Source organism: Triturus cristatus, chromosome 7 (assembly GCF_964204655.1).
Source record: "Triturus cristatus chromosome 7, aTriCri1.1, whole genome shotgun sequence".
Classification (NCBI taxonomy): Eukaryota; Metazoa; Chordata; class Amphibia; order Caudata; family Salamandridae; genus Triturus; species Triturus cristatus.
Window position 1 is genome coordinate 1,687,671,293 of NC_140590.1, and position 25,765 is coordinate 1,687,697,057.

Here is a 25,765-nt window from a genome sequence, read left to right on the forward strand (position 1 = left end):
TCTTTTCTTTCTTGCGTATCAGAAAGAAACGGGAGTAGAAACCCTTCTCCCTCTGGGCTGATGGAACTCGCTCTATTGCTCCCTTCCTTAACATCTCCGATATCTCCCGGAGCAGCAGCCGCAGATGTCTGTGTGGAGACTTGCGGGGAGGGGTTGCAGGCGGGATGGCGGTAAATTCTAGGGAATGGCCGAATCTGAGGAGTTGGAGCACCCAACGATCTGAGGTGATGATGCGCCAATTTTTTAGGAAATGGGTCAATTTTCCTCCAATTTGTGAAGAAGAAGATGGTAGCTGGACTGGCTGGAGTAAGCGGTCACTGGCGTCCGCCGGTGCCCCTTTTCTGGTTCTTACCCCTGAAATTGGATCGTCCGTAAGATGATTGTCGGCCCTGTTGTTGCTTTTGCTGGTACTGGGTCCTATTCTGGAACGAATATGAGGACTTATTCTGGAATGATCCTCTGTAGGAAGACTGACCTCTAGACTTGTTGCCCCGAAAGGACTGGTTCCGTGCCTGTAAGGTTCCAAGCGCTCTAGCCGTGTCCGTGTCCTTTTTAATGGCCTGGAGCGCCTCGTCAATTTTATCTCCGAATAGATGCTGCCCATCGAAGGGCATATCTAGCACCTTCGTTTGCACTTCCTGCCTGAACGATGTTGCTTTGAGCCATCCTTGGCGGCGCAGGACTGCAGCCCCAGCCAGTTGACGGAAGCCTGTCATGGCTACATCTATGGCGCAGTCGATGATCTCTGCCGCAGAAGACTGGCCTTCGGAAAGGAGTGCCTTCACCTCATCCTGTACGGCACTCGGAAGTTCTGCTAAGTATGGGGCAATATCCTCCCAAAGTTGGCGGTTATAACGCCCTAAAAGGGCTATGGAATTGGCCACCTTGACGGTCATTGCCGAAGTGGTTGAAAACCTTTTGCCTATTGTGTCTAACTTTCTGCCCTCCTTGTCTGGTGGTGCTGACAGAGGTGAGGATGGATTTCGAGAATTTTTCTGGGCCGCTTGGGTCACGACAGAATCTGGCTTCGGGTGGCCAGTCAGGCAAGCTGGCGCCGTGGACGGTGCTTTATACTTCTTATCCAGGCGCGGAACGACCGCAGGAACTGAAGCTGGCGTCAGCATCAACTTCTTTCCCTGGTCCCAGAGGAAGTCAATGATAGGGATGGATTTGGCCGTCTTCTTCGTCTGCTCCTTAAAGTCATGGAGGAAGCATTCGGTTTCCGTCGACTCCATGACCATATGGAACCGCGTCGCAGCCCGTTCCACTAACTTATGAAAACCCCCGATATCCACAGGTGGTGAATCCGCCTGGCGCGGTTGTGGGGAAGGTGGTGAAGATGCTACAAAGTCCTCCTGCTCATCGTCATCCTGGTCCGTCAGGTCTCCCTGGACCTCACCTTCCTCCATCTCCTCAGCCTCCTCATCCGTTGAGTCTATCACCTGAGGTGGCGGCTCGTGGCAGACCTGCGTTACCGGCCGTGATTGCCTTGGGGCTGTCGCTGGGGTGTTCGTAGCTGGCACTGGGACCCCTGTATCCTGTCTTGGTGGTTCCGGGAAACGTTGTTTGTAATCCCTGATAAGGAACTTGAGGTCCTTAACTATTGCCAGAGGGAGGCAGACCATTGGGGTGACCTCCGTGCGGACTTGTTCCTGGACGGGGCGCTCTTGCGCGCCTGAATCTTCCTGCTCCTCGTCCGTGCTTTGGCATTTGACAAACAGCTCAGAAGGGGAAGTAGCCTGTTGGAAGAACTCTTCTTCGGACTCTTCACTCTGCAGGATCTCCAGAGGTAAATTGGTTTGGACCTTGCTTGGAGATGTTGTTTCCGGGGTAATCTGTGGTCTGGAAGCAGATCCTTGCACAGAAATCGCCGTGGTTTTCCGTCCCACGGACGACGACGACGTTCCCGTCGACGGCTCGGCTGTCACCAACGGCGTCCCCATCGACGATATTTTCCTCGTCGACGAAGTCCTCGTCGATGATGTGGTCGTAGACGATTCAGTCGTCGTCGACGCCTTCGTCGTCGACGCCTTCGTCGTCGACGCTTCCGTCGTCGACGCTTCCGTCGTCGACGCTTCCGTCGTCGACGCTTTCGTCGTCGCTTTCGTCGTCGCTTTCGTCGTCGCTTTCGTCGACGATGCCTTGGTCGTCGACATCTTCGTCAACATCTTCGTCGACGATGCCTTAGTCGTCGACGCGCTCGTCATCAATATCCTCGTCCTCGACTCTTCCGTCGACGGAGGGCTCCTCGTCGACGAGGTCCTCGACGGGACTATCTTCGTCGTCGACGATGATTTAGACGACGGTTTCAGAAGTATATTAGACGAGATAGGGGTACCTGCAGACGATGATGATGGAGTCGTCGTCGTCGACGAGCGGGCCGACGCCGCTGTGGACGTGGACACCGTCGTCGTTGCTGTGGAGACGTGTCCTGATGGCCTTTTTTGCGCAGAGGATGGTGTCGCAATTTTTGAGGCCGACAGAGTAGGCTTCTTGAAAGTGAGAGAGACTTTACCAGACGCTGAGGATTTCGAAGATCTTGCCTCTGAAGACTTTTTGTGCGTCTTCTTAGGAGGAGCGTCTGAGGGGCCAGGAGATTTGATTCTCGGCCTCTTCAGGGAGACTTCAGAAGCTCCGGAGAAGCTCGCCTCTGAGGACACCACACTGTCTTTGTCCTTGAGCCTGTCCAGCCAGATAAGCAGGCGGCCCTCCCTGTCTCTCAAGGTCTTATGTGGAAAAGACCTACATATCTTGCAGTCCTTAGGGACGTGGTCCGGGTAAAGGCAATACAAGCATAGTTCATGCTTGTCGTCCACATGAAGCCTCTTCTTCCCACATGAAGAGCAAGCCCTGAAAAGGGCTTTCTTCTGGGAGTCAGACATGCCAGGAGTTGTAGATGAAATAAACACTCACTGCAGCAAAAAGAGGCCTGAAGTAGTCAGTGTTGAAATCCTGAAGAAGAAAGTCACCAAAAATCGAAGAATCTGGTTTGAAAGAAATCCTGAGGAGAACTCAGGCTGGAGACTCCCTAGCACAACGTGCGGTAGAAAATCTGAGGGACTGAGGCTCCTGCCAGGAAGGTTCTAGAGGGAGGTGATAGCTGATTGGCTGGCTCTAAGAGTTTGGTCCTTTTTACATAAGGACTAGGATAGGCTACTAAGGGGAGGCCCTTAGGCCTATTTTTCTCTATGTATGTCTATAGGACATTACTTTTTTATGTACCGGAGGCTCGCGTCTCGACGACGGGGAATGATTCAGGCATGTGAATCTATGAAAGACACCCCTAATACTGGATAATTATAGTAATCTAGCTGGGAAGCCACGACTGTCTGCTTCTAAAGCTGTATATTTGAGCGAGAGCCTGGCCATTATCTTGAAAAATTTGCATTGGAAATAATTTCTCAAATGCAAAAAACTGGAGTTTAAGGTAATATCTGGCTAAATAAAGAAGCCAATTGTATTTTAGGACTAGAAAAATAGGGCCCTGCGTTATCTGTTTTCTGTGATTGAATATAACAGGCGAACATCCTGTCAGGTTGGCAAAAATATGAGGACTTGTGTCCGTGTAGAGCCGACAAGAGCTCGTTTTGATGCACTAGTGCCGTGGTTCCCAAAGTGTGCGCCGCGGCACCCCGGTGCGCCGTAATGAGGTGCCAGGGGCGCCGCGACCACAATGCGTGCAGACAAAGGGCCACTTGTAAAAACGGCGGGATCAAACCTTGACACTGTCCCTAGAAAAAACAGCTTTTGAATGAGGTGTTGAAACGCACACCGCTTCCAAGAAGCCACAGTAGCGGGGCTGTTAGGGGCTGGGGTGAGGTAGCAGAGAGCTCTTGCAGTGGGCACAGCCTGAAGCGCGCGCTGTTTACATACACACAGAGCCATGGCACTGCGAGTGACGTGTGAGTGAGAAGGGGCAAGCGCTGCGTGGTCTGCAGGGTGAACCAGGCGCGCAACACCCATTGGACTCAAAGGGCTTCAGCCCCCCCCCTCTCCCCCGTCGTGTGTGGCAGCCCGGGATGAGACACCTTCCCCGGCAAAAAAGCAGCCGCACCCGAGCATTTCACAGGTCTTTAAAAGACCATTTGCATGTCAATGAGGCCTCGCTGTTGTTTCACCCCTCCCAAGAGCCCCTGCAGCTCCACTCTGCCTATTGCTTAAAGTTCAGGCCCCCCCCCCCGAAATTTTTGCTCTAGTTGCGCCTCTGGGGTGAAGAGCCGTCAAAGTTTCTCGCTAATGAGAAAGATCAAACGTTGGCGCTGTGTTAGGCGGTTTATTTATATGCAAAAATAATGACAGAATAACTCGTACCAGCAGAAGATAATCTTATGGTCATTTTAGAGGTTGTACACAAACTGTAAGGAAACTGCATGCCTTTTCGAACCACAACCATGTCGAATACACATGAACGGGAACCACAAATCAGAAGTTAAACAGAAAAAATATGCACTGAACAAACTTACTGGGTTATCAAATACTTTGCAAAGAAAAATCCCAGCTGCTAGAGTAGTACGTTCTTAATGGTAACATGCACAATGCATACAAAGTACACGTAGACTCGTAGAGGTAAAAAAATTGCAATAAATGGCAGACACTCAAAACAGTGACTAAAACAAAAGTTACGTTACATGAGGCAGTGGTGGCCGTTGTGCATGTATCAAAGGCAATCAAAATACAAGAGGTACCAAACGATACATTACAAAAGGAAAGGTGACATATGTGCATGTTACAAAAGAGTACAAAGTACAAGTAGAGGTATAATACTGCACTAAATGGCAGACTCAAAACACATAAACACCCTGGCAAGGGAGGGATTCCTGTGGGGTCCGGTGGGGTCCGTTCAGTGACTGTGTTGCACGGCACGCTCTCACTGACATTGCAGCTGAGGTTGTCTGTAACCAGGCTGAGGGGGAGAGGGGATTCGCCTGTTTATTTTCAGCTCCCCCTTGCAGTGAGCTTGGCCCCTCATAGTGCAGACCCGGTGTGTCTAATATACACAGAGTGCAACCTCTTCACCCAAAGCCGCAGTGACCCCTGACCTCCATGTGTCCAAAGCCCACATCCCTTGGCATGCGGGGTATTTAACTAGCTCGAGCCTCAGCACTCACTCTTAGAAGAACTGGCACTTAAGTGCAGAAATGCACCTGAACAGACTGGGACATAAATTAACCCAGAAAAATGTTTTTGGGCAGCTTGTGGTGGCGCAAAGGACTGATCCTTATCCAAGATCTTTTTTTAAATGGCGAGTTACATATATAATGTCTAACAGACGTCACAGGCAGTTTAATACTACAGCGCCTGGAAGAGTAACTTGGAGCATTGTTTGTCCGCAGCAGTAAATTATGCATGTAGCTTCTCAATGACTTCCCAAACCAGATCCTCTCTAAATAGGAATGCAAGCAATCCAAGTCCGGTTCTGGCCTTGTTTGGCCTCATCACTGAGGTGCCGTTTGAGTCCTATGGCACAGCGAGTTTGGGACCCACATAGCATTCCTATCCTATTTAGGGAGACTAACAGAAAGCACAAAACCTGATTGAAGTAATACTTGAATTAATCGGTTCAGTGTTGCCATTGTCTGTGCGTCTTTGCTCCGGAGAATGGGTCTTTTGATTGTAACGTAAACATGTCCTTGGGTTACTGCGTTTGTCAGAGATTTCCTTTTGTTAGTTGCAGTTTACAGTGAGCTAATAACTGTCATAAAATAACTGGTGGCAGACTTCAAGGTATAGATTTAGAAGATATGGGTTTTCCCCCCAGACTTCGTTATTGAAATGTTGAGCAAATGGTTCACTTGTGTACAAATCTGTTCTTGTCATTAAAGAGAGCCCCAATCTGTTGTGTTACATTTGAAATTCTGAGTTTGTGCTTCTCCAGACCAAGTACTCTTCAACTATACTGCCTACCAATATGGATGACATGTGAATTCACCCCTTGTTATCCCTTGTCTTATGTAACATGTCCTATACACTGATTTGAACACCTATGTTTGATAGTCTCTGTGTAATGTGTGTGTTATGTACAGTGCTCTGACACCCTTCACTCAGGGCCGGCTCTAGGGCAGTGCGACCGGTGCCACCGCACCGGGTGCTGACTTCGCACAGGGGCGTAAATGCAACAAAGGCGCTGCCTGGCCCTGCCTAGTCCTGCTGGCCCTGCCTGCCTCAGCTGTGCCTGGCTCTCTGGCCCGGCCTCGCCCTTTTGACCCCAGCTTTTGAACTATTGTTGTGTGGTTAAAAAAAGTTGCATGGAAACATATTTGGCTATTAATCTTGTATCGCTTCACACTTAACACATTTTTATTAAACAGCGGTTATCTTCGTATTTTGTTACAAATATGATTATAATACCTTCATTGCATCCCAATTAATTTAAGGAAGACAACAGGAAGTACTCCCGAGGTCGGGCTTACATCCCCCACCCGCCCACCCGGAAAAAAATGGTGGGGAGCCACGGCCAACTGCCAATTAGGTCAAGGGAGCCACGGGTCAAAAAAGTTTGGGAACCACTGCACTAGTGAATCACCAGCTACCACCAACCATTCCTCATGTTATTTATTTAGGAGGGGTTGTATCAAATGGATAAAAATGCAGTAGATTTGGCTTGTAGCAATTTGAAGGGAACATCTTGAACCCACATTGATAAATGGATTGGTAACTGAGGGTAGGTCTGAAAAGGTCCAATAAGACTACCTGTTCAACAATTGTTGAAACACTATTTTTTGTTTAAAGTTTTGTATGCAAGTTTCAGTTGGCAGGATTACCATAGCAAACTCATTACCTGCCTGCCTACGGTATTCACACTTCTACAGCAGACATACACTAACTCTCAGGGCGCCACAAAATGTCTGCTTCCCATCATTCCCTCACCCCAAGACAATCAGCATCTGACCTTTGTTTGTTGCAGCGTCCATGGGCACTGGGAGTTGCATAATGTAGTCAACACGTTGTGTGTATTTCACTTTCTCGGAGGCAAGGCACTTTATCCGCTCCTCCACCAGGAAGCGGAAGACCTCGTTGGGGTTCTCAGTGGTCCGGCAGTTCCTCTGCAAGGGGCAGGAAAGATATCAGAGCAAAAAACAGGAAAAAAAACAGGAAGAAGCAGAGGCAGAATACACAGCATCCCTATGCTCTTAGCATCAGACACCACCTTTTAATTAAGGGTAGGAACATAAAAATGTGGGTTGGGAAAGTCACTTGGTATTTTCCCCTTTGGAGCACCTTTGTTTCTGGACAAGACCATCACCAAGACGACACTACCAAACAGTGTCAAGAGAACACTGAAAAGTGTTGAAACCATTTTATCATGCAAAAGGAAACAAAAATTAGAGCTACCCTCTGCTTCTTAACAGTGCTGTGCCCAGATACCCTACATCTTGTTAATTGCTCTCTATCCATTTGACTGCCAACTTAACTAAAATCACAAATCTAAGTCCCAGACATCCAAATACCCTCTGCATAAATGCTTGGAACGTATATACGTGTTGCAGCCCTGATCCCAGTCAACCATGTCTTCCATTTTGCCCCAAACAACATTGCTTACCACCCAAAATTAAGCAGTCCACCAACAGAAACCAACTTACAAAGCTGTGCAAGTACTTGATAAAAGCAGACATTGCTCACTACCAATGTTCAAATACAGCTCTAGAGTAATAGAAAATCCCCATAAACTAAACTGGCATAAGATGAGAACAGAAGACAAAAGCTATTGTATTCATCACAGGAGACCACAAGCCATACCGCAAGCAACAGAGCCAAAATCCTGTAAGAGTGTTAAACTGCTCCTCCTTAATGAACATTATAAACAAATCATTGGAATTCACAGCATACTGATGTTGGACCTGGCCCTTTTGGCAGGTTCACCCCTAAACTTTTTGCATTTATCCTGCCCTTTTTCCCTATGTAGTGTTAGTAGTTTTAGGCCTATCGGCACTTTAGCACTGTGTCCCAGTGTAAAGTGCGTGCGCTCTGTGTTACATTTAGTGAGACTGGCCTGCCCTCTCATAGGATGCATGGGGGATATGTGTGTCCATGGTAGTTCCTGATGTGAGAGGAGTGCAGGGGCGAGTTTGGTATGTGCGAACTTGTGAGAATAAATGCTGCGCAATGGTGTGCGCAGATTTATTGTGACTGGTGGAGAAGTGCCACTTCTAAAAGTTGGCATGTCTGTGTGCTGTGTGATGTGGGCTGGGGAATTCCAGGAGCCAGGATGAGTCTGTCTGGTGGTGAATGGAGAGATATGCATGTAGATGGGAGGGAGGAGTTGCACCTGGGACCTGGATGGGGCTGGGCCTTTCCTTCACAATGCTGGCTCCACCTCCTGTGGTGCTTCTGATGTCCCTGGCCTGTCCTGTGAATAGAGAGGGGAGCTGAGACAAATAAAGTGCTCCTGAACCAGTTGTATCTGGTTCTCCCATTGCCTACACTTTGAGACAAAGGAAAATGTAGTATAAAAGAAGGGGCTGTGACCCCATGAAAATGTTCTTGTTTGTGGACTTGAAACTACCAGGGGCGTGCTGCTGCTAGAGCTCAGGGGAAGGCTTGCCTCCCTGGGCCCTGCCCTGCCCCTGGATGCCTGGAGGACTTCTTTTTGGGGGACCATTCTGCCCTGCATTGCCCCTTGATCACTAAAGGAACTCTTGCTGGACGTGCTCTTTTCTTTTTAGGAAGGACTGTCTTTCTGCAGCTAGCTCCTAGTGCCTCGTGAGCGCTACGATTTGTTTCAATTATCCCCCAGAGGAGCAAGAGGGCTCCGCAGCGCTGAGCTGCCCTTCAAGGAGAGGGAATCCCCGGTGTAGGGATTCCCCCGTGCTCTGTGAACTAGCGGGTGCCCACCCCGCGTTCCTACCGAGATTTTCGTGATAACATGCAGGCGGGTGCCCAACCCCGCATGGTGGTGCCTTTCGCGGGTGCCCACCCCGCGTCATGTGTTATTGTCAAATAGCAGGAGTCCACCCTGCTTTATATCTCAAATCAGGAGGGAGCCTACCCCTCATTGTCCCCCAATATTTTATTAATGCAGCGGGAGTCCACCCCGCGTTTCACCGCCGCAGCCCGAGCCGTTCACGCGGCCTTCTCCGGGCCGCCCTCGGCGGGACCCGGAAGTCAGGAAAACCTTGCCTGAGACAGGGGTGGGGCCTGGTAATGCGGCCGGAAGTGTCCACGGCTCCCGTGAGCTGAGGGAGCCCCGCATCGAGCAGCGCCGCCGGGGTGAAGAGAAGGAGGCGGCAGAACCAGTAGAAGTACCTCGCATCCCAGCGGGGCTCCCTTGAGCGGCTGGGAGCCTCAGGAGCCCCGGGGGAAAAGCGAGACGTGCGGCGCTGGCAAAAGTCCCGGTCCCAGATAATGGACTGGGTGAAGAAGAGACCCGAGGGCCCAGGTGAATGGGGCTCAAAGTTCCATGGTGCCTGGCAAGAGGCACAGACTCAGGGCGGCCCCGTCTCGCAGCGGGCCGCTCCCCCACCCCACCAGGAGGAGCATAATTAGTTTAAGAGCCCCGTGTGGCTCTCACGTTGGGCATGGTTGTTTTCGAAGCGGCCCCGGATGGCAGCGGGCCGCTCCAGCGTGGTGCACAGTTATTTCCCGGGCCAGCAGGCCCGTGACACCCTTCCTTCTTTTTCCTTCCTCAGTGCTCCAGTGTGGGGCTGATTTTTACAGCGGCACCGCCATTGCGGGCAGCTGCAACGACAGGGGACCTGCTTATTTTCAGAGCCAGATGGGGGCATATTTACTTTAAAGGGCCAGAGGAGCCCGCGTTCTTTCCCACGTTTGCCCCCCATCCTTTTTAGAGCCTAGGTGGCTCCAACATTTGGTACATTTGTTTTAAGGGCTACTGAAAGCCCATGCTGCATTTGAGTATTTACAGCTGCGCAGCAATTAGTGCCAGCTGCACCGTTTAGGCCCTCCTGTAATATTCCCAGCTGCCCAGCAAGTAGTGGGCAGCTGCAACGTTTAGGTCTGCGCAGATTGCACACCCTTGACTTTCGCTGTCTTTGCAGCGCGCCTTGACTTTGGGGACACAGGGCATGTGAGCCCACTTTCTGAGATGGCCAGTTGGCCAGGGGGGGATGGTTAGATTTATAGGGCGCCAGGCCTTACTGTGATTCTTGGGTGCTAGGAAATGTAATGTATGTAGAATGATTTACGCACCTGTGTTGATACCTCTAAATGTGCGTTATGATTATGAGGTTGGTTCGCATATAATGGTTTATGCTCGTGAGAGTTATTCCCTAATGTAGTTATGCTTAGGAGGTTAGGGTCTAATGTGTCTAGACTTGTGAGAGAATTGCATAATGTGTTTATGCTGATGAGGTTGGCGTACGATGCGTTTGGCGCCTAATGTGATACTGTGCATAATGTAGTTTATGTTACAGGCTGATGCTAAGTCCAGTGGTTACCAGTAGTTACTGGTTATGTTCTCTGTTTATGATAAGTTCTACAGTTACTAAGTTCGCTTTGTGATGGTACTGACAGTGGTCCAGTTGGCCCGGTCAGGTGTAAATAATCCTTTGTAAATATTGCCCAGTGCCAGTTGGCACAGTGTATAATATGTGCGTACTATTCTAATGTGTTATGATAATACAAAGGCTATTTTTATATATAACCTTGTGTGGAGTTTCTTTTGTGGTGGACCTGGAATGTTGTTGGTGGGTGCGTGCGCAAATGATTTACACATTGCCTCCGGGATAAGCCTGACTGCTCGTGCCAAGCTACCAAAGGGGTGAGCAGGGGTTATCTTTGGCGTGTAACTTCCTTGCCCTGACTAGAGTGGTGGTTTCTGCCTGGCTTTGGCGCACCCCTTAGCTAGCCAGACATCCCATTTCTAACAACTGATTTTCCACATCCTTTGAAAACGACAAAGTCATCTGGCCCTTCACTTGATAATCTAAATAGCTGTCACCTGCTGGGTTCCACAGGTGAACTCCATCTCCCCTTATCATGAACTTCCAGCCATTGAGCGAAAGGACCCTATTTTAACCTGAATAAAGACAACTACTAAATCCTCATGTGAATATCCAATATGCAAAAACCCAGAGAACTGGCTATGCCCGCACAGATTCTCCACTCCCTGTAAACTACTCAACTTCACAGTGGAAACAAGTAATGAATGTGGATTCCTCACATGGGACTGCAACTCGCACACCCTCAAATTGCAGTGAAATCAGCAGTCTACACTATCAATATAAGATGTGCTGACTCTGAAAAGATGACACGATCACCATTCATTAATCTCAATTTAAAATGCAGCTTTGCCGCATACACCCACTCCAGCGCTATTCAGAACATATCATCAAGAATCCTCATTGGATTTAAGAGATTCAACCATCATCTTCCCACATGGTCTCGACTCAAACTATTACACTAGCTACACTTGAAGTACAGAAAAGAGGGAAAACCAGTGGTGGCCTACTTTACAGATTGCAAGTCCATTCCCTGGTCTCTCCTTCCTACCTCCACCATGTTGATGAAGTGCAAGAAGTACTCCTGAGCATCCTGCTGCCGATTCGTAGAGAACTCTGGATGACCCTTCCCGATAAGAGCCTTGAACATACGAGGAGCTATACCATCTTGCAAGCCCTGAAAAGGAACACAACACATTTTAAACCAGGGAAACTCCATGCACCACACTAGAACGATGCATCATAGTTTTGTAGGAAAAAGCTTTGCATGGCAACAAAGTATCGCAATCAGAGACAACTGAACACAACACACTACAGCCCAGCATTCAACTCCCCCCTTCATTCTTCCTCACAAATGCACCTCCCACCTCCTCCTCTCATTTCCTGGACATCCACATGAAAGTCAAATCCTATTTAGACAGTGTGGTACACAAGAATCTTCTTTCCTAGTTAGGTGCTGAAAAAATCTTTTGGTGGAACTATAAAACAAAACTGTAGAATTTGATTGCTGAGCCTCTTTTCAATCAGATGTCATAATCACTTCCAAGCAAGGAAGTAAATGTTGAGGATCAACATCAAGTAATGACAGAAAAGAAACTAAAGGTATTTGCTGTTGGTTGTGCTTAGAGGGAGACTATCTGTAATGGTGTTGGAGTATATCATTTACCTGTATTTTCTGTACTGTGTACAGGAAAATAGGGAACAGAAAGAAATTCTGATACTGATGTTGTTGCCAAAGGTTCTGCAGAATAACCTTTTCTATGCAGTATTTTTCAGGTGCATCAATGCAGCGGCCAAGGATGCAGGGTTCACTGGCATAATAGCCTTGCAGGCTCAGAAACAGGAGATGCAAGTACAAAACAAGCCAGAGGCAGTTGTGCTGAACTCTCAAGGCCAGTCTTCCACTGGGGCATGGGCCCAGGCAAGCATTACCAGGCTGTATGGCAGGTTTACAGAGGTATGGTGGGCTGTCAGTGGACAGCACAGTTGCTCTAGCAGGAGGAGGACTAGGTGTCTCTGGAACATCCTTGATCACATTGTGATTCAGCACTTGATTTTTTGGGTTCACTCTAGGTCTGCTGATCCTCATATCTTCTAGGCTGCTTCTCCCCTCAAGTTGGTCACCACACTGGGCCGAGTAACCTGGGCCTTGGCTTTATCCACTCACGGTGAGGACTTCTTCCCTCCACACAGGGCTGTCCAGCACCGCACCGTTCAAGAATAGCCAGCAGTTTTAAGTGTTACTTATCCCTAGGCCTAGTCCCATCCACGAGGCAAACAGCTCTGGGGGCGCTTGTTCCCAGTTGTTGCAGATCATCCTTCAGTAGTCCACAACCAGCACAAGCTCTAGAGGGGTTGGAATTCTGTGAAAATGGGAGCAGTGGCAGGAAAGGAAGGCAGGGCTCAATGAGAAGCAATTTTGCAAAGCACATACAGACAGGGAAAAGCAGAGGACCAGAGTTATAGGGCCGTGAAAAGATCTAAAGTAGAGGGTCATTAGACACCTATCCTGTGGTGACAGGTTAAAAGGCATTTTCCCCCTTTGCATCAATCAACTATATAAAACAAGCATTGGTATAGCCAATAGGTCTCGCCTTTGGGACCTTATAAGTTTTTAGCCCTGCAACAGTTGCATAACTAAATACTTATAAGGTCCCAAAAGCGAGACCTATTGGTTATGCCAATGCTTGTCAATTCATTCACTCGCTGTTATACTGCACCACAGGTGGCCCCGGGTCCGGTCCAGCGCCCCGAAGCCCTACGTGCGGGGGACACAGTGTTTAGGAGATCGTGGCTCATTGCAGTGCGAGGAAAATAATGAACACAAGGGCCAGCGCTGTCTCCGGCTCGGGAGGCCTCTGGGCCTGGGAGGAATCAAGCGCCTCTCTGAAATCAGGGCGATGTGCCTGAGTAAAAGAGCCGAGGGAGAGCGAGTGCTCCCGCAGCGGTGGGGACACGGCCAGTCTGAGGATGAAGTGTGAAGGGGGTGTGAGGAAAAGGGTAGACGTGAGGGAAGGACGCGTGGGTTATGGGAGAGGCGGGGGAGGGGGGAAGATGCGCATAACTGAAAGAGGCGAGAGGACAACGTAGAAACCGGAGGAACGCAGAAGAGCGAGGGGAAAGAAATATGAAAGAAAATAGCAAAGAGGGGAATGAAAAAATAGGAGAAAAATAGGAATGAGGAGCAGGATAGATATTGGGAAGAGGCGAAAATGGATGAGGCGGGCTGAAAGGAGAAGGGGAATGAAAATAAAGGGAAAAGACAATATTAAAAAGGGACACAAGCAAGAGGTGGAGGAGTGAAAATGGAAAGTGGGAGCAAGGAAGAAGCAGCGTAGATAGGAAACTAGGGAATACCGGTTAAAAATGGGAGAGGTGGAAAAAGAAAGGAGAGAACAACGAGCTAAAGAGGGAAATAGGACCGGGGTTGTTTGGAGATAAATAGCACAGGTAGAACGGTCAGAAAGCGAGAAAGGAATGTAATATAGGGAAAAGAGCGAAATTTAAATAAGGACAGAAAAAGAAAAAGAAAAAAAAAAAGAGGACAAAAGAAACAAGCATTGGCCGCACGGCAGTAAAAGTAACGCCGTGCGGCCGTAAAAGCGAAAGTGATCGCTCCGAAAGCGAAAGTGATCGCGATGACGTGCTAAAGCACGAGTTTTCAAAGTGCTGCTGAAGGCTGGCGGTTCGCGCGTGCACGATCGCGTGAACGCAAGCGCTAGGCCAGCCAGTAGGACTTTGAAAACTCACATACAAAATGTGTCTCCGAGCCAGTGCATGTGCTGGGCTCAGTGAGACCTAAAAAGGCAGTCACCCCTTAGTTTTGGGACAGTAATCAGCCTTAGCTGTGGTTTGGGGTACATTTTTGCAGCCCTCCGAAGTGCTAGGTATTTTTATTTGTGAGCAACAACAACAACATGTGGACCAGAAGATGCTGAAGACACTGGGAAAAAAATACAATGTAAGCCACAAGAGAAGCTAAGACCAGTAAGCACAGCTAACCATCCAGCATGGCAACTTTCAACCATTCAACAACCTAGAGAGGGAAGTGGAACAAAAATAGATTACTGTGATCTACCAAAAAGTGAGAAAAATAAATACAGTAGTGCCCAAGAAACCACGAGTAATTGTAGGATGCATTTGCAGGCAGACAAAAGGACAGATACCCTAAAGAGGTAGGGCTTTGCTTACCGCATGTGCAGGGATTTGTTCACCATCTCCCAAAAACACGGATGGCTTTGAATATTCCCCAGACAGTAGTCCATGTCCCAGCTTGGCACTGAAATAGAGATTTAAAAAAACTGTTATGAGAAGTGTTATGAAGACAAGACAGTCTTCTGTCAGAAAGATCTTGGATTTATTGGTTATAAATGGTGTTTCGTGTTAAGATAAATATTAAGAACTCTAACCTTCTTGGGAACAGAACAGAGTCAGATGATAGGACCTAGACAGGACAGGTAACATTTATTTCTTGGCCTGATAAATACTAGTACATTGTGTCAAGCTTTATGGCAGAGGTGAACAATGTATCTGAAATGTTAAAGGACTGCATACACCACAGGCAGCATTCCTCTGAAGAAGGCTGCCTGTGTCCACTGTGAAGAGATTGGAGTCTTGCAGCCACATAATACTCCTCCATCCCTAGCTGCCATTGCGATTCAACACTGCCAAGTGGCGAAACAAGGATAAACAAGCTAGTCACCCTCCCTGTGCAACAGAAAATATTTAGCTGTATTATGTGATTCAAAAGATATATTATAAATAAAGAAGTTAATCAGCAACTGCTTCATACTGGCATTAACCTCACAGCTTACCTTGCACTTTGTCATTTTACTCTTTATGCTGAGGCGAACTCGCGTGAGCGTTTTGGCACCCCTCATGCACGAGCCAAGAATTTCTGCCTGGACTGTCTATGGGGGGGTAAGTTCATCAGCCCATCAAGGAGACCTGTGATCAGCCTGGAGAGAGTATAAACTCAGACACCGACCACAGGAGTGGTACTTCAGCACAAAGGTGTCTTGCGTATAGTATGCAAGGTGTGTTGAGTGAAATGGTGTTATGGCATCCGGCTGGAGAACCAAGGGCCAATTGCTCAGACCATTTGTGTATGGGTGTCTGGTAAGGGATAAGCGAATTGTTTTACTTGTAGAGACAGTAATATTTTGCCATGATAGGCATAGAAACAAACAGCAACTGACAACAAGGGAAACGTTATTTACTTTTAATATAGTACAACTCCAGGGGAATTGTCCTTAAAGTCAAACATTTTTTTTCCTCACCAACACGGGTCACACATGAGCACTTATTCAATTACAAATATGTCAAAAGGATTAAAGTAAAGAAAATTTGGAGAAATTAGGAATACAATTTGAAAGCATGTTTGCAGGGTACACTTGATAATTTTCACATGTTTTTCATAAACAAAAAAAAGGAAATAACATTATGAAAATTCACTATTTTTTGGAAATTTTTTAAAGGAAAAGTGAGAGTAAAGCAGGGCAGTAGGTATAGCCAGATAGGTCAGCTATAACCTGATTCAAATCCTTTATTTCTACAGTACTAAATTTACTCTATTGTTGGTGCAGGAAATTTTAATCAGAATATGATGTTTTCCTCATAGTATTAAGTAAACAAAAAAATGGATGCTTGAATTAACCTCTGCCACTGGTAATTACTCAGGGCCGCATCCCAGTCCATCGTATTTTTGCCCGCCATGCCACCTCCAATTAGACCAAGCCATATGCAAATCAATTTTCATCCTGCTCCAGTAAGATAGTCCAGCTTGGACTGCCAAGACAGGTCCCTTCTGAACCTAAACACAAGCAACCTAAGTCCATGTATGCCACAGTTGGGGCTCTTCAATCGGATGCAGCTTGGTTCCACAGTTACACTGAACTCAAGTCTGGGCATAACCAACGTATACTTAGCGCATCACACTGAAGTAAACCAAAAGTGAAGGATTTTTGTATTTTTCACTGTATGAACCAAAGAGTAACTGACTAAACTAAGCTTGGCATTGCTTGGATGTTTCACTTCTACTGCAGACTGATGCTAACTGAAGGTGCCAGTGACATTCTTGCACATGTATCCCTTGGGAGCAGAGAATTGGTGCCCACTTGGAGACACATCAATGCAATACTCTCACCAGTCATACAGGATTATTCAGTTTTGGAATACACTTGTTTGTTCCCATTTTTATTGTTCAAGGGTTGAGGTAACAAAAGAACAATAAAAAGAATGATAAAAGTAGGAACTCGGGTGAATCAAAAAGGAATATGCTACTTACCAGTATGCATCTGTTCTTGGCATGTAGAGCTGCAGAGTCACACACTGAGGATAAGATCGCCATCTGGTGTTGGGCTCGGATGATTGCAGGTTGTTGTTGTCTTCGGAGAAGTCTTTGGTCACGAGGTTGGTGACTCCTCCCCTGGACAACAGTGCGCATGGGCATCCACTCCATCGGCAGATTGTTTTTCGCCATGATGGGAAAAGATGGAGTATATAGAAAAGAAAGAAAGGATGTCCATGTGTAATGTCTAAGTAAGACGGATGCTGGAACAGATACAGGTCCCGGGGAGGCGGGCGGGCGTGTGTGACTCTGCAGCTCTACATGCCAAGAACAGATGCATACTGGTAAGTAGCATATTCCGTTCGAGGCATATGAGCTGCAGATCACACACTGAGGATAGATTATACAGCAGTGCTCCCCTTAGCGGTGGTCGCCTGTATCCGTTGCAGCAGTTTGAAATAAAGTTTTTAGGACAGCCTGGCCCACGGAGGCCTGTTGTTTGGCCTGCACGTCAACACAATAGTGTTTAGTGAAGGTATGCGTGGTAGACCATGTGGCTGCCTTGCAAATGTCTTCTAAGGGAATATTGCCTAAGAAGGCCATAGAAGCCCCTATTTTACGCGTGGAGTGCGCCCTAGGGGGAACTGTGAGTGTACGTTTAGCCTTGAGGTAGCATATTTGGATGCATTTAACTATCCACCTGGCTATCCCTGATTTGGAGATTGGGTTGCCTTTGTGTGGTGGCGCGAAAGCAACAAAGAGTTGTTTTGTCTTTCGAAAAGGTTTTGTTCTGTCGATGTAATAAAGCAATGCTCTTTTAACATCTAAGGTATGTAGGGCCCTTTCAGCTACCGAGTCTGGATTTGGGAAAAAGACCGGTAGTTCTACTGATTGGTTAAGGTGGAAAGGGGAAATCACTTTTGGAAGAAATTTAGGGTTTGTCCTAAGAACCACTTTGTTACGGTGTAGTTGTAAGAAAGGTTCTTCAAGTGTAAGGGCTTGTATTTCACTTACTCTGCGCAGGGAAGTGATTGCGATAAGGAAGGCTACCTTCCATGTTAGGAATTGCAATTCACATTTGTGCATAGGTTCAAATGGGGGGCCCATGAGTCTTGTTAGAACCACATTGAGATTCCACACTGGGGCAGGTGGCAATCTTGGGGGAGGAATCCTTTTGAGACCTTCCATAAACGCTTTGATGGCTGGTACCTTAAAAAGGGACAGGTGTTGCCTATTTTGCAAGTAGGCTGCCAAGGCTGCTAGGTGTAATCGTATAGAGGAATACGCTAGATTGCATCTTTGCAAGTGTAGTAGATAGCAAATGATGTTTTGGATGGAAGCATCCAATGGATGTATGTTATTATTAGCGCAGTAGATGGCAAATCGTTTCCATTTAGCGGCATAACACGCTCTAGTAGTAGGGCGTCTGGCTTCTTTTATGATATTCATACAGTCTGGAGGGAGATTGAGGTAACCGAACTCTAAGACCTCAGGAGCCAGATCGCTAGGTTCAGTGTTTGAGGATCTGGGTGTCTGATTTCTCCATGGTTCTGGGTTAACAGATCCGGGGAGAGGCGTAGCTTTTGATGTGGAACTAAAGATAGTTCCAGAAGTGTGGTGAACCACGGTTGACGTGCCCAAGTGGGAGCCACTAGTATTAGTGTTAGTGACTGTTGTTTCAGTTTGCGTACCACAAATGGAACTAGTGGGAGAGGCGGAAAGGCGTACGCAAATCTGCCTGACCAGTTCATCCATAGGGCATTGCCCTTCGACTGTGGGTGTGGAAACCTGGCGGCGAAGGTTGGGCATTTTGTGTTTTCGGGAGTGGCGAACAGGTCTATGTCTGGTTGTCCCCACTTTTGGAAGAAGGGGAGTAGAACCTTGGGGTGTAGTTCCCATTCGTGGATCTGTTGTGTGTGGCGACTTAGGAGGTCGGCCACTTGGTTGTGGATCCCTGGGAGATGTTCTGCTAACAGGTAGATGTTTTGGGGAATTGCCCATCTCCAGATTTGCTGTGCCAGTTGGGACAGTTGGAGAGAGTGTGTCCCTCCCTGTTTCTGTATATAATACATTGTCGTCATGTTGTCTGTGCGTATGAGGACAGTTTTGTTCTTTAGGTGAATTTGAAAGGATTTTAGTGCTAGGAACACTGCTAAGAGTTCCAGGTGGTTGATGTGGAGCAGTTTTTGTTGACTGGTCCATCTGCCCTGAGTGGTATGGTGAAGGAGGTGGGCTCCCCACCCCGTGAGAGATGCGTCTGTAGTTAGCACAACTTGTGGAAGAGGCTCTAAGAACGGTCTCCCTTTGGACAGGTTGATGGTGTTCCACCATTTCAGTGATCGAAGTGAGCGACTGTCCACCAACACCAGATCGGTAAGTTGTCCGTGAGCTTGGTTCCACTGTTGTGCTAAGCACTCTTGTAAGGGACGCATTTGAAGTCGTGCGTGTGGGACTCTGGAGATGCACGACGCCATCATGCCTAGGAGCTGCATGAACACTCTTGCTGGAAGAGATGGATGAGTTTGAAATTGAGAGATGAGATTTTGTATACTGGCTATCCTGGCTGTGCTGGGATAGGCAATGGCTTTGGATGTATCTATGGTTGCTCCTAGATACTGATGTAAGTGGGAAGGTTGTAGGTGGGATTTGGGGTAGTTGATAGTGAATCCCAAATCGTGGAGAGTTTGAATCGTGCGATGAGTGTGGAGAACGCATTTTTGGTATGTATTGGCTTTTATGAGCCAATCGTCCAGATAGGGGAAGACATGGATCTGTTGTCTTCTGAGATGCGCTGCCACGACTGCTAGGCACTTGGTGAACACTCTGGGTGCTGTTGTTACTCCGAATGGGAGAACTGTAAATTGATAGTGTTGCCCATCTACCACAAATCGTAGATATTTTCTGTGAGCGGGATGCATAGGGATGTGAAAGTATGCGTCCTTGAGGTCCAATGTGGCGAGGAAGTCTCCCTGTTGTAAAAGTGGGAGGACTTGTTGGAGAGTGGTCATGTGAAAATGATCCGAATGTATATACTGGTTTAGTAGTCTGAGATCCAGTATGGGCCTTAGTGTTTTGTCCTTTTTGGGAATGAGGAAGTATAGAGAATATACCCCTTTTCCCTGATGTTGAAGGGGGACTGGTTCTATCGCATGTTTTTGTAACAGGGATTGAACTTCTTGTTTGAGGAGAGAGAGATGATGCGAGGACATTGGACGTTGTTTGGGCGGTATGTTTGGGGGGGATTGTATGAGTTCGAGGCAGTAGCCAGACTGGATAATTTGTCTTACCCACCTGTCTGTGGTGATGGAAGTCCAGACAGGCAGGAATTGTTGGAGTCGCCCCCCGACCGGAGTGGAATGGTCTGGGGGGAGTGGTGGCAAGTCACTGTTTGGTGGCTGGTGAGGTGCGGGTGTTGTTGTTGTTGCCCCGTCCTCGACCTTTGTTATTGTTTCCCCTATAACCTCCCCGGAAGTAACCTCTGTTAGGGGATGTTTGTCCAGAATTTTTAAAGGTGGACGTGGTCTCAGTTGATGTGTTTTTGGAGCCTCCTCTATAAAAGGAGCGACGAAAGGAACCCCGGTTTTGATGAGACTGCAGTGCTCCCATAGACTTGGCAGTTTCATTATCCTTTTTCATTTTTTCTAATGCAGTATCCACTGCAGGGCCAAATAGCTGCTCTTGGTTGAAAGGTTGAGCTAAAATTGCGGTTTGAACCTCCGGTTTAAAACCGGAAATACGGAGCCAGGCATGTCGTCTGAGTAAGACGCCAGTATTGACCGCTCTAGAAGCAGTGTCTGCTGCATCTAAGGCGCATTTAATGGAGGCATTAGATATTAATTTGCCTTCTTGGATGAGGTCAGAGGCCTGGGACTTAAAAGGTTCAGGCAGATGTTGCATAAGGTCCTCAAGTTGGTCATAATGCGCTCTATCATACCTGGCTAACAGGGCCTGGGTATTCGCAATACGCCAATGGTTAGCCGCCTGCGCGGCGACCCGTTTGCCCGAGGCTTCTAAAAGCTTAGACTCCTTGTCTGGGGGAGGCGTTTCTCCAGTTGTCTGTGAGTTAGCGCGCTTCCTGGCATTTGATACGACTAGGGAGTCTAAAGGGAGCTGGGCCTTAATGTATGCAGGGTCTTGCGGGGCTGGTCGGTACTTTTTTTCGATGCGTGGGTTGAGAACCCTAGCTCGAACAGGGTCTTTAAAGACTTCAGTAGCATGCTTTATGACCCCTTTGATCATGGGCAGTATGTGAACAGTCTTTTGTGACTGCTCAAAGGTATCAAGGAGGAAGTCCTCTTCAATGGCGTCTGTGTGCATAGTAACGCCGTGGAATGTTGCTGCCCTATTTATAAGTTGGCCGTACCCTAGGTGGTCATCAGGAGGGGAGGGCTTGGAAGGGTAGGTAGTGGGGTCAGGCATGTCAGGTATAGGATAAGACCAGTCATCCATGGGTGCTGGGTCTGGGAACGTAAAAGGGTCGTTTGGGTCAACAGGATCGTCAAATAAATCAGGGTCCGCCCCTCCCCCTAAGTCATCATTATCATCCTGTGGAGGAGGTGAATGATAGGGAGATGGTAAAGGTAAAGGTAAAGGTAAAGGAGAATCAGGAGGAGGAGGGGGGAACGGGTTAGGAGGTAAAACAGGAGAGGAAGGACGAAGTGGTGAAGTAGCACAGTCCTTTTTCCGTATGGGAGCTGGGGGAGGTGTAGTGTCCAGCTTCCGCTTTTTATATGGGATGGCAGTCACATGTCCCGTTTTAGGATTGATATAGATCCGCTTCTGAGTAGGATCTGGTCGAAAAAGATCATCTGGCTCCGAAGGTGGTGTCTGTGACGTCCGCTTCGGGTCTTTATGAGCTTGTTTCGGCGGGGACGCAGTTTTCGGCTCCGATGATTTTTTCGGTGTCGACTGATTTTTCGGTGTCGACTGATTTTTCGGTGTCGACTGATTTTTCGGTGTCGACTGATTTTTCGGTGTCGACTGATTTTTCGGTGTCGACTGATTTTTCGGTGCCGACTGATGTTTCGGTGCCGACTGAGGTTTCGGTGCCGACTGAGGTTTCGGTGCCGACTGAGGTTTCGGTGCCGACGGACTTTCAGGCATCGATGTTGAAGAACGTTTCGGTGCCGGTGGAGACTTCGGTGCCGAGGAACGTTTCTGTGCCGAAGGAGATTTCGGTCTTGGAGCCTGTTTCGGTGCCGACAATGGGTGTTTGGGTGCCGAGGGTGTTAAAGGCACAATTAGGTGAGGTTTGCTCGAGCCCGAGCCACCCACAGGCTTAGTTGTCTTCGGAGCCGGGCCCGAGGGCGGGGCTTCTGAAGAGGATTTCCGGTCGCGACTGGGCCCAACTGGCGGAGTCTTGACCAATGCTTTTTTGGATGGGGCAGGGGCAGGGGGGGTGGTACTCACACGCTGCCCTGGAGTGATGAGGTCATCGGAATCGTCGGCTTCGGACACGATCTCGAGATCTTCGGTGTCGTCTTCGGGAACATCTTGAGCAAAGATGTCCTCCGGTTCTGGAGCTGGTTTGGCCATAATATGGCGTCGAGCTCTTCGGTCCCGGAGGGTCTTCTTCGAACGGAAAGCGGAACAAGCTGGACAGGTGGACTCGTTGTGTTCCGGCGACAGGCAGAGGTTGCAAACCTCGTGGTGGTCACTGTGGGGGAACTTCGCTCCACACTGGGGGCATTTTTTGAAGGGTGTCCTGTCCATCAGCCGCTTCCGGAACCGGTCCGAGTTGATGTCGACGTCGATGAAATGAAGATTAAAGAGTTAAATTGATTGCTGGAAGTTTTCTGCTGGAGCGGAAAAAAGTTCATCCGAACCCAATGGCGGAAAAAAACAATCTGCCGATGGAGTGGATGCCCATGCGCACTGTTGTCCAGGGGAGGAGTCACCAACCGCGTGACCAAAGACTTCTCCGAAGACAACAACAACCTGCAATCATCCGAGCCCAACACCAGATGGCGATCTTATCCTCAGTGTGTGATCTGCAGCTCATATGCCTCGAACATGGTAATTTACCACTGTCTATGAAAGAGTTAAAGAAATGCTATAGGAAGAGATCTAAGAAGCAAAAAGGAATTCAGGCAATGAAACTTGTGTAGAGGTTTATGTGACATCTAAGAGAAGGACACCGAGTAATTCTGGTCTTTAGTGCGATCATTAAAGACAATGGGTTCTCCCAGATATTCAAGTGATGTGTTTAAATGTCTGGAAAATACATATTGAAACTCTTTATGGATCAGCAGTGAGTGATCAATCTCTGGCTAGACATAGTTTACATTTGTTGCTAATCATTAACGAAAATACCATTAACATGCATTTATATGGGAGATGCTACGGTATAGCAGCTCCCATGGCCTTCCTTACTGCTGTGCCAGAACAGACTGAGGGCTTTGGAATTTGTTGGGTAGAAATCAGTCACTAACGTGGTAGATATCCTGTCTGTCGTGTTACAAGTGCCACTGACTCTAATGCACTTGTAAGAAGCCAGACGGCACATCCACCACAGTTGTGATGGAGCGCCCTGTCTTCCAAACTCTAAACAAGACTCGGAGTCTTGTTTTTGTTCCCATAATAGAAACTGCACAGCACAGCACACACAAAACCAAACCTCTCTTATGAGACATTCTCCCAGTGGCTTGGATACTCACTAGTGCTTACTGGCCTCCTCTGTAGATATTGCCTTTTATCAGTGGTGTCCCATGGCCACTGATGCCATTTACCGCACTGCAACTGGATAACCAAGTTATTCTCTGGGCAGTCCTCTTCCTGGGCACAAATGTACAGCATTTCTCAGTAGGGGATTGGATACTCTGATGGGACAGTACCAGCACTCTTCTGCAGGCTGTCATACTTTTATTGGGATCATACCAGCAACACTGAAAATGCTTAGAGGTGGGAGAAATGTGTGGGGTTTTTAATCTGGGGTTGGAGAATTGCAGGAAGCCAGTTGTAGATATTTATGGGTGCAGGACTATACCGGAGGGAGATTTTTGCACTCTTGAAGTGAAAATGTTTAACAAAAACACTTTAAAACGCCACGAGTTCAATGGTAAATCACAAAAAAAATACCGAAGGCGCTGGAAAAACTATACCCTCTTCAATTGTTTTGGGTTGTAATGTAGAAACCCTGATCAACATTGAATTTCACAAACTGAGAAACCAATGGTAACAGCATGTGGTTTGATAATGGAACATTATTTGTTGCAATTGTTACAGGAAGATTAAATACTGCAAGGATTTGGAAAGATCCCATCCCACCTATTTTCGACCACTAGTTCAAAGCCTTGAAGGAGTGCTTCTGGACTGTGAAAGCCATCAGTCTCACTAACAGTTATGACATGAGGTTTCCAGAGGGTTTGAGATTTGATGATTAATTACACGGATGAAGCTCACATTTAATTGCATCAGCCTATTTTGGTTTGCTTATATTTTTTATTATAGTCGATATGACTATTTTGACTAGTGTTGACTGGAGCAGTTTAGTTTAAAAATGCTGTAGTTCTCTATTGCATGTTTTTTTCTGCCATACTTAAAAAAACAAAAAAGAAAAAAAACGGTAAAAACACCCCCGCATTCATATAGAAAAAACACTGAAAACTAAAAACATGTATTCAGCATTGCCAGAATGGGTACCAAGTTAATTCTCGCCTAGACCCATTTTGTTTTTGGTCTAATATGGAGCCTTTGTCTTTTGTGGCAAGATGTATTTCTTACATGTGCACAAGGCTGAGATTCATGCACACGTCATTTGTATGAACTCAGGCAGGAATTGCCTCATTCTTCACACATACCTATGCACTGAACAGAAGAGGACAATGCAAAAGGAGACCTTTTTATGTTTTCCACAATAGGGGGTGCGGATTTTTTTTTTACGCAGCACGAAATGGGAAAAATCTACCCTTTATCTTAATCCACCAGAGGAGCGAAACTGGGCTACAAAACCCATCCACATTAGATCAGCTGTGCCAGTGGCCTAGATAAACACAAACAGGCAGATTTCACGCACTAAGGACAGTCCTCCCTGGATAGCAAGAAGGGCCCAGGGAGAACCACAGTATGGCGATTGTCGCCCACCTTTTTCTTATTTTGTTTCATCCGTGGAAGTCAGAGGTGTATGAGCAAAGGTTTATAGATTAATGCTGCAATCGGTTTCAACAGGTCATGGAACCAACAATTTTACTGTGTCCACTGCAAGGCCTTGCTGGACTAACAACAAAACAAACAATACATCATAGGGTTTAGCGTGAAGAGGGTCTAGATAACATACCCTCATTACAAGTTGGTTCACAGCAGGGCTTTTGCCCCAAAGTCTGGCTATTCTGGGAAATATTCTCTTGTTGGCGTAACCCACGCCAGTCATAATGAGTGACTATGTTGCTTTTGGGACCATGTTCCTCCTAGGGTTGACAATGTGCAAAAAGTAAAATGCTGCAGATGTAAGAGATGGTTTTGGCACACAAAACATTCTCAGCTGGAATGGCTGTAGGGTCCATAGTGGAATCACGCCAGACTCACAGAGCAGAAAGACCAACAGCATCTGAGTAACAGTTGAAGAGCCACACGCCTACCTTAACCAGCCTGTGCAGGCCTCACTGAGCAGCTATGACCAGCACTGCTTCTCTTCCCGCTGGGACCCCACACTGCCTCTGCCTCTAATGTAGAATTTCAATTAACAGTGCCACTCTGTTGACAAGGTGACGTGAGACTACCAATTATCTGCACGATTAAGGGCTAAGGATGCTGTGTGAGCTAGAATTTTTTTTTTGTTAAAATCTGCAGATTATGCAGCAGATGATGGAATATGTGGTAAATGCGGGAAGTCCACAACTATGCGAATAATGCCATGGATGCAGAATCGCATAATTCCAGTGGCACTGATAAGATACTTTTTCAAGCCCAGCCACTAGATGAAGAAATAATGCAGTGTGAGAATCCCAAACAGATTCACGCTGCAAAATGCCTTCCCTTTTTATAGAGGAACAAAAACTGAAGAGCTTCTTATATATTACTGTCGTAGGTCTTACTTACCTTTTGAATATTTCTTCACCTGAAGCACTATTAAACCAAACAA

General features: G+C 47.4%; 1 protein-coding gene across 2 annotated transcripts in view; it reads right to left on the bottom strand.

The window, feature by feature from the left end:
• Positions 1-25,765, bottom strand: part of USP5 (ubiquitin specific peptidase 5) — a 200,084-nt gene that overhangs the window by 86,785 nt on the left and 87,534 nt on the right. For both annotated transcript variants that reach the window (XM_085619846.1, XM_085619847.1), the window contains exons 10-12: positions 14,589-14,676; positions 11,449-11,574; positions 6,890-7,043 (exon numbers count right to left, since the gene is read on the bottom strand). In XM_085619846.1, the coding sequence (XP_085475972.1) occupies positions 6,890-7,043; positions 11,449-11,574; positions 14,589-14,676 (368 nt within the window). The remainder of the gene's footprint in view (positions 1-6,889; positions 7,044-11,448; positions 11,575-14,588; positions 14,677-25,765) is intronic.